The following is a 9772-nucleotide window of genomic DNA, read 5'->3' on the forward strand; positions in this document are numbered from 1 at the left end:
GTATAAGAAATACATCAGACTTGCTATGTGTGTGTTAAAAAAAAAATATTAAAAAAAAATTCTATGATTTAATTTGATAAGGTTACTTTTAATCTTATAAGAAATTACATATTCCCACTTTAGGCCCAAATTATTTCATATAGTATTAATATCTTACCCATAAGCTCTACATTACTTCACATAACTGCAGAATGTATGTGCTTAGGTAGTATCACTCAGTGTTTCTTGTACTAAATCACACTGAATCACACATTAAAAAACTAAAATTAATAACCCATGACATTTCCCTTTCAAAACATGTTTTGTGCAACACTGTTTAACCTTGTTACAGAAAAAGCGGTTGAAGGTGAGCACAAAATTGTGACCTTAACAGTAAATATCATTGCACATTATTCACAGTCAATAGTTCTATAGCTTTCTGTGCAAAAACTGATAACTGGTGTGATGTTGAAAAGACGATAGAAAGACAAAATCTGCATTTTCTCAGAAAATGCCTTTTATATTTTAGAAAAAAATATAGTAGGACAATAAAAGCATGTTATAAGAGCAAGTCCAGAATAAAAGGTTGCAATCTAAAAAATTACAGTGGCAGAGAGCTTCATTTTGATGAATTACTGTCAGACATGCACATTTTTAAAAATATGTTGGTGTCTAAATTATTTACACTAAAAAATTATTGAAGCTGTAAAAAATATATATATATATTACCAGAGTAAATATTTCAAGAAAATACTATTTCAGTCTTTCTACTTGAAAATGTCATGTTTAATTCAGTGTTACTTGCATTTCATTGTAATTAGTTTTGAAATTTGCAAGCGATTTCTGAGTGAAAACTGTTTCATAATTCATCTTACACCAATTTTAATTTGTATTTGTTTCAGTGTAGCGTGACACCACTTCCAAAACCTGTACTGAAACCTCCAGACAGAAGGCCAAGGAGGCAGAACAGATGAATAGCAAAAGACTAAATAGTACTTAAAGTAATTCAATAGAAAGGAAATATGCCTCCTCATCTAATTAAATTTAAATTCATTTTGTAGTTGCTGATAGTTACTAACTATTTTAGCCAACTTTGTATTAACCTGAATAAAACATTTTCAAATAGCCTTTATTACTAAATACTGGCTTTGTTCTTAATGGTCTTACCTCACTAAATATTAATTATCTCTACTCTACTTTTTTGCCATCTGGATGCTCCACTTCCTCTCTCATTAATGTTCACCACTCCCTCCCTTGCTGTTGTATTTGCTCAGTATTAAAGCACTGTGAGTGTTGGCCAACTGTTTGTGAGTCATCTCAGTAGAAAAAGGGCAGGAAGACAATCTTATACAACCATCACTTCCCATTTAAACATGAGGTCTCAGTGCTTGGACTCCAGCTGACACGTTTTCCGTTATGCCCCTGTGAGAGATGAGGGGTTGTCAGATTGGTCCTATGCTGATATGTGTGGTAGCTTTGTCTAAACAAGTGCATTCAAAAATTAAAGGATCTCTGAATATTTGGGGATTTGTTACAACGTGTTATACATTACTTTAGAAGGCAAATCTGTATGTGTGTGTGCATTGGGAAATGCCAGGCTTTGAGTTGCACAGAGCTCAAAACTATTGAACAGAGCAAATAAATGCACAGCAGTCTATTGCTGTAGACTAGTCTTTGATCATAATTTATGGCTGCATTTAGAGTAGAACTGAGTAGAGTAGAACATTCAGCTCTTAATGGGTTAAATACAAATCAACTTTTTACTCACACTATTCTACTGTGCCAAAGCCCTGAGCCTTCAAACTTTACTTCCCAAATTGATCAAGCAAGTTCAATTTCAGTCTCATAGCCACTTCCAGCTGTGTGCTTTAGAATGATGGAGATCTTAATTTAGTGAAGAGACTCGTAAAAAAATTGACATGAAGGAACTCAAAACACACACAGAACTTGCCAAAATGACACACGAGTTACATTCCATGAGACACAAGGTTGCTAACTGGACTAGTCAAATACAAATCATGTTAAGTAGACAGGCCAGCTTTAATAATTGATCAGGTAAACGTTAAGTAGCTCCCATTTGTAAAGCAAGTGAAAGTGACCCAGAATGAAATACATGAAGTTAATAAGTGTTGCGCTTCAAAGATTTGTCCTCTTCTTTGCTATTTGTTACTTTCAGGGCTATCTGTCAAGCTAGAGGATAAAATCAATTCTGCCTCCAACGTTGGAAAACCGAGCTATTTATCTGTTTAATCTAGAGACCCTCTCTGAGAAATTAATGTTTAAGGTTGAAACTCATAACAAATATGAGGATTTTCCTTTGTCAAAAAAAAATGTTTTTCATGGATATTTTGTTTCAAGGCAAATTACACATACGAAACCAAACACGCCCATCAGGGCGGTATCGAGATTCATCGTCATCTGAAACCACAGAGGAATTGATTTTTTATTTTCATGTTACAATGCTCATGTGTTTGAGTGTGCACTGGATGATATTCTGTCTCTCCCACTCATGTACAAATGTAATTCAACCCAAAGGTCCATCTTCCTGCTCTCTCTCCCACTCCATCCCCTCGGTTTCATCCTGGCGATAACCTTGAGAAAAAATATCACGTCGGACCATCTACGCAGTCTCCTTACTTTCTCTCCTTGTTCACCATCATGCTCCTGACCTTGCTGGTGAGCCTCAGCTTGACCAAACAAGACAAATAAGCAAAGCTTGGGAGTGACCCACTTGCACATTCCTGTTTATGTGGATTTTACAGTCTCAAATAAGGCTTTCAATTGACAAAATATATATTAATTTGTACTCTTTGTAATTTTGGACATTCAAATCACAACAGTGTTTAACTAGACAATATAATGTTTCTTCTTCCTACATTTGTGCTTATGTGTTTAAAGTGCATTGGGTTTACTGTGTATTCCAGTTGGAACTGTGTTCTCTCTTTGCACATTAAACACACTCCTGTTGTGGCAAATGAGTGCTACAGTCAGGGATTTAACTTCTAGTTTAGATCAAATAATCATGAAACAATGTGTTTTACATAGCAATTAATAACTCGTTTTGATCTCCAGAGAGTTATACTTTGGGGTTGAAAAACCATTTATAGTAAACAGCAGGGTCTTTGTGGTTTCTATTAACATTATTATATCAAAGAAAGAATTATTTGTTAATGGTGGGGCGATTCATCATTGTGTAATTTTTAGAATAAAAAAGTATTATTTATTGTACCATAATTAGTGAAAACAGATTAAATACTGTAACTCTGTCTAAAACTTTTCTAGGCTTTAGGAAATTTAATTCTGGACAAATTAAAATTCATGATTCATAAATCATAAAAAGACCAAACTGTAATCATATTTCGAATATTTCAAATATCTCATTTGAAATGCATAAATACAAAAACAGGAAGGGGGAAAAAAAGAGAGAAATAATGAAAATGAGCTTCGTTTTAAGGATGGACTGATTTTAACCACGAGTAAAAACTATTTGGAATCACAATTAGAAAATGTTTGATTTTACTATAGTTTTTTAAAATTATATTCTTTCAGAGAAAGATTAAATAATCATTATTTTTTGCCAGCAAATGTTACCACTAAGCATAATGTTTCATAATAGGCACAACAGTCTAATAGAAAGCTACTGAGAGTTTAAAGTAAAGCGAATATAGAGTGCAGCAACTAATTGGCTATACTGGCCTGAGGGAGTTCATTTTGTTCCTTCTTCCAATCTATTTATTCATCATCCCGTTCCTTCTGCCTGTCGCTCTCTTTTTCTCCCTCTCTGGCATCCCTGATCACACAGCATGCATTTCACAGTATGAAGCGAATCAGTGGTTAACAGCTATCTAAATATTCCCAATACATAAATTTAACTGCTAAATTGCTGGTAATTGGTTGTCTGCTCTCATGCAGTCTGGTTGTGAAATGGCATGGGTGACCTATTCGCTCTGTGACTGTACAATTCATTTATAGCCTGATCATTTAACACTTTTATGTAAAGAAATGTTTTATGGATACAGTTGGCACAGCTGGAGTCACATTCATGGGACCATTGTGTGGTGTGAGGAATCGACCGGTGTTTTTACTCTTTATTTTTATTTGCTTTGAATTATATGTTAGTCTGTTATGCTATAGGTACAACAGATAAGCAAAGCAGAGTGAAAATGAAATACTCTGTTTACAGATATTTCTGGATGCTAAGTCATTGAAAATAGTATTAATGCCGTCCGAGTTGTGAGTGGCAAATCAAGTTGCTACCATTCATCACAACATAATCAGGTGTCTTTATCAGTATTTACAACAGCAGTTAATCAGTGAGGACCTGAGCCTAATCAATAATCAGCCCTGCTTGCCCCATACATTTGTCTTCTTCCTACCCCACACAAACAACTTTGTATACCAAATCAGCTTGGGTTTTAAGCCTATGGATGCAGCATTCAGAGCAGAGACATATCTTCCAACTGTTTGCTTCTCCTCTCTTTTGATCTTGTTTTTTGATGACAGTAAGCTTTAGATCAAAGCCCAAGGTTTGGAAAGCTACATTCCACTAAAGGATAAACTAACATGAACCTTGATGTCGAAACATAGGAAACTCTAGACTTATCGAAGTGAAAATGTCAAGCACTGCGCTGAAATTTATACCATTCAAACAAAAGCTATGACTAAACCGTCAAAGTGAGGCTTTTGCATGAAGAGGAATATTATATGGACCCTATATGGAATTGAGAGTAGCATGCTGAAACAAGAATGTTACATGTATTTTTTTATCTTAATACATATTCCCCAAGATTTCTCCTCAAAGCTTGCCACTCTTGTGCTCTAAAAGCATTTAAATCTGAAGAGAAAATGAAAACTGGCATAAAAAATATGGTTCAGATCGAGCGCAACACCCTTCTTTGTGCCGACTGGTGGCCTGGAAGTATCATGCTATCATAAATTGAGTAAACGGCATGAATGTTTCAACTCCAAGCATGGTTGAGATTAAAATTAGTTACGACCTGTCACCCGAATATTGGTCTTCTGACTAACTGCCGATGGAGCAATATGTGATGGTTGCAGTTTAAATAAGCATCCTTCAAGGGCTGGAAATGAAACAGATGCACTGCGTTTCTGTCTCTTACTCTTGACAATAAAACACATGCATTCCTTGTAAGCGCAATCAAGCATGTGCCCACCCTTCAGCCTGCTGAAGAATTATAGGTTATTTCAGCCCATGGTCTGGCTAAATTTGCAAAGCTATGGCTGCTGTCAGGTTCCTTGTCATGGTGCGAAGTCTAATTGGGCCCAGTCCCATTTCAATCCTCCCCTCAGCTTTCCGGCAACAGTTAATAATAATTCCATAAAGTGTTTTTCATTCCTCATTAATGCTCTTGAGATTCAATTTAAATTCACCGCTACCAGCAGGCAAAGCTGGTAATTACTCCAACCACTTTTCCTCTTTTAAACACAGGGCTCTTTGTTTTGGGTTTAATTGAAACAAAAGAAGAGAGAAAATGTGGAGAGAATATAGGACGACCGTAATCCCAAAAGCAATCTAGCTCAAACCGAGCTCCTTGGAGTTCTTTATCAACGGTTCTATTAGGAAGGAGCTTATCTCACGAAATTAGCCACGGGATAATCACTCTCGTGCTTCCTGAATTATGCTAGCATTGTTCTTCTGACCAGCACTCCATCCAAGGCTAATAATTTGATTACTCTGACAGAAACAATCAATGATATCTTCCTCTCATCTTTCACAAGGCGCAAATTTAGCCATCAGCAGCCACCCAGATGATTGGTGGAGATACGACGCCAAGTTCTCCGAAACGACAGAAAGCATGGCTTCAAACACGTAAACATCATTTTTATTCACAACATTCGTAACCCTTAGAAATGGGGTGGCAAGGAAGTAAGGCATAGGCCCCGTTCTCGTATTTTTTACTTTTTACATAAAGCTGTTATGATTAAATTTTAATGGGAGAGTCTGCTGCAGTGAACCGACTCTGTGACCTTCTGAATACATTTGTGGGAGGCAGTGTGCGCTGTCTGATATGCCACTTGGTCGTCTCTCACAGCAGCCCCTCGCTGGCTTTCCTGCTATGTACAGCCTATTTCAATAGTCCCTCATTTTGTGTGATAGAAACGAGCCGTTTCGCTGATGGCGTCCGATTCTTGCATCCCTCCACAATGAGGACAAACGCACGCCCAGTCTGTCTATCTATGCCACCGCGGCCGAAAGCAGGCCCTCACTGACTTCTTAAAAAGCGTGGAGAAGAGAATGAATAGGAAAGCAGAGAGGGATGTGGCGGGTTTGCAATCGGAAAGGATCTGAATTTCAATGATTTTTGGGATTTGGCCCCTTTTTTCTGCTCAGGCTACATCATTCACAAAAGCTGTGAAAACACGAGGTCTGACAGGCAGAGGCTCTAATCTATGTGTGAACGCACAGCACAAGAGCGTGAGGTGATGCAGTTCTCCTGTAGCACTGCCTTATCTTGTTTCATCTGCTGTTTGTTATCAGACTGCAGCATTATCATAATGGCTATTACCACCAGCTGAGAATCTGCTCAATGGGGAGATTACCTTTTAAAACAATCGCTAGCATACAGAAACATATCTCAATGTATAGGCCGTTTTATTTGCATCACTATTCAGTGCTAGATTTTCAGCCACGGCTCTTCTGTTTTGGCCTGGATTTCTCTATTGGCAGCAACATCATCTTCAGAATGTGGCCAGGATACTGTTGCCATGCAGTTGTTTCATGTTCCCGTCTTCCTTCCCAAGACAAGCCTATATGCATATTGCAGATACATTGTGTTTTGATGGAAAACCCTGTGTTCAGGGGGGAAAAAAAGTTTTTGCAGAGCACATGGTGTCTTGGATTTGAATCTGAGAATTAGCTCACACCTCATGTGAATAGTATTGGCCTTTATATATATATATATATAGGATGGTGAATAATAATAATAATAATAATAAAATATGAATCTTGGGTTTTATAGATGTGTACTGACAATGCACCTTTACATAAGAAACCATGGATAGAGGGATCTGACATCTGTAAAGAATGTACCAATGAGAACACTGAGATAGCATGAATCTTTGATGTATCCAGTAAGACTCCTCTTAATGTATTTTTGACAGCCTGCCAAGATTAAGAAAGGAAGTGTAATGTTGTTATTCCTTTAAACGCCACATTACATGCGGAGGAAGTTGCTTCCAAGCAGTAAAACAGGGAGAGAGGAAAAAGAGAGCAAGAAAGAGAGAAAATTAGTGTGTGTGTGTGAGAGAGAGAGAGAGAGAGAGATAGGGGAAAAATAGAAAAGAGGCTCTATAATGAGGACTGTGAATTAAAGACTCAAACGCGTCAAAAGCAATACATTATTTTCTTTCCTAATGCAACCTGCAAAATAAAAAGCCTTGAGCAATAAACCATGACAACAACACCAAAAAAATACACTCAGAAATCTTGCATATATTCAAACCTGCACCACAGACAACATGTACCTGGCCATAGAGAAATATTCCGAAAAAGAGGAGGAGGGGGTGGGAGTGAGTTTTTATATATATATAGAAACATAGTGCAGGTGAAAATATGCATGAATCCTCACACGGCCAGATATTCATTTATAGCAAATGACCCCCTCCCTGTGCAATGACAGTCCACAGTATTAGGTCCCGTGTCCGGTTCAGAAGCATTATTTAGCATCTTTCCCTCCTGAGCCTGTGCCCTATCCCTCTCGGACACATTCCCCCCCCCTGAAAATCCCAGTCTCGTCTCCCCCTTCAGACCTTTGCAGAATCTCAGAGTTCATGAAACGCTTATCTGGCACTGAATGCAAACTGCTCTTACCAGAAACGTCATGCGGTGGAGTCTAAATTTGGCAATTCCATTCTTCCGGAGTGCAGCTTAGATCCGAATCACTCCAGAGTGGCACGGTGGCACACAGGAGGCCTTTGAAGAATTTCATGAGTGAGAGGAAAAACAAAGACGGCACACAATTCCTCAAAGCAAGCAAAGCATCCAGAAAATTCTCAGAGTGTGGAGCAGGAGCAGCTACAGTCCACAGAATGCATGAGAGTCTGTCCCAGATGCAGGCATGCATGTAAACAGGAGTGCACCCGCTCACATACATGCCATACCCAGCAGAGCGAGAGCGGGAGTGTGAGAGAGGGAAGAAAGATGGAAAGGGAGGAGTCGACGCTGTGCAAGGTGGAGGGAGGAGCTGTGGCGCATTGAGATGGAGAGATGGAGGAGGCAGAGGGAGCGAGGGAGGGGGAGAGAAAGCCTAAGACTGGCAGGCAGTGAGGGATAAGAAGTGAGAAGGAGGGGGGAGGAAAAGAGAAGCAGCACAAAGCTCAAAACAGGGACAATGTAACTAATGAAATTCAATTCTGCTGTTCATCAGACCGACTGCAGCAGGAAACAGGAGCAGGGATAGAGATAGAGGGATGCCGGCATGGGGGGTGGGATGTTGTCCCAGAAATTTGAGTATACCTTTGTGAAACCCGTCTCTGACTCTCCGTCATCCTGTCAGAACACGGCGATTAATGCCGGGCTTTTATGCAAAAGGCAGCGTTCGTCAAAAGCAACCGGGAGCTGCAATGTGACAAATGGATGACTCATGGAGGTAAACAGGCAGGGTGGATAAACAACGGCCAATGGAGAGAGAGTGAGGGCGAGAGCCGGAGATACAAAACAGAGAGAGAGAGATGAGGAATTTGGCCGAATGGGCTGAGTCTGCTTAGCCAATCACAATAGTGAACTGCAAGGTCAGTCTATGGGGGATTCGCCCTGTGGGATATAATCAGGTGTAAATCCTTGTAAGTCCCCACACCATTATACTAAACAATAAGTGAGAGGCGGTGGTGCGGCAGGTAGAGAGACAAGTGAGATTACTGAGGGGGGATAATCAAATGCAGATTTGATGGGGGTGGAGGGGAAGGGTGATGTGGAGCATGAGGCACAGGGGTTGTAAAGCTGCACAAACAGACTGAAGAGGTGCCTCGATTTTCTTGAGAGTGAGAGGGCAGAGGAGGAAGACCCTACGTGTGTGAGGGATTTATCTCTGCACAGTACAACCAGATCAAGGCACGATGTGGGAGAGGGAGTGTGCGTGTGATCCGTTGTGGATCTGTCCTAGACGTTTTGTTAATGCTCTAATCTTCCCATGGAACACCAACGCAGAACTGGCAATGGTGTGACTTATTAGATGAGCTGTTGTGTGGTATATGGCTCCGGTTGAGGTTCTTTCTTGTGATAGAATTATCACTATATATTACAAAGCTGTGCATTCCAAAGCGGCTTTTTGAAATAATATTCGTGGCATGGATCCTCTGATACAAGCTGCTTTTTGAAGCAGACAGACAATAAAATAGTTTTAAAAGAATGAAAATCATATGATCATACTACAAAAGCATTAGTACTTTGTGAGTACGATGCAGCAAGCTGCAGAGCAAAATCTCAATAATGGGATAAGCTAAGGAGACTTAACAAACTCCATTTCCACTTTAATTCCGCTTTTTTACACAATTGTTTCACCGAAATGATCTGATTTGACCTGGAAAGGCATGCTGAAGGTCTCAAGAGCCCATTAATCTCTCCTGTGTTGGCGTGTTTTTTTAGGAAGTTCAGACGGGATTTGTTGAATAGCCTTTGAACCATGATTTGCTCTATAGATGCAAGTGGTATTAGCGGGAGGGACATTGTTATTCTAAAGAGCATTTAATTTGACAAAACATATTTACACCTACTAATGCAAGATAAGTCATGCGTTTTGCTCCATACTCAACAGCAAGTCTCACAGTGGGGGTT

At 39.4% G+C, this 9772-nt stretch overlaps 1 protein-coding gene across 3 annotated transcripts in view; it reads right to left on the reverse strand.

Moving 5' to 3' along the window:
• LOC107562522 (leucine-rich repeat and immunoglobulin-like domain-containing nogo receptor-interacting protein 1-B) overlaps positions 1–8594 on the reverse strand; it is a 14549-nt gene extending 5955 nt beyond the window's left edge. Inside the window, exons 1-2 of one of the 3 annotated variants that reach the window (XM_016247149.1) lie at positions 8456–8594; positions 7811–7912 (exon numbers count right to left, since the gene is read on the reverse strand). In XM_016247149.1, coding sequence (XP_016102635.1) covers positions 7811–7822 — 12 coding nt within the window. In that variant the 5' untranslated portion in view covers positions 7823–7912; positions 8456–8594. Of the gene's footprint in view, positions 1–7464; positions 7486–7810 lie in introns of those variants that run through there. The other 2 variants (XM_016247150.1, XM_016247151.1) reach the window with 2 other exon arrangements.
• Between the last annotated feature and the right edge of the window lie 1178 nt (positions 8595–9772).

This window comes from Sinocyclocheilus grahami, unplaced genomic scaffold (assembly GCF_001515645.1).
Source record: "Sinocyclocheilus grahami isolate Dianchi unplaced genomic scaffold, SAMN03320097.WGS_v1.1 scaffold826.1, whole genome shotgun sequence".
In the NCBI taxonomy this organism is placed as follows: Eukaryota; Metazoa; Chordata; class Actinopteri; order Cypriniformes; family Cyprinidae; genus Sinocyclocheilus; species Sinocyclocheilus grahami.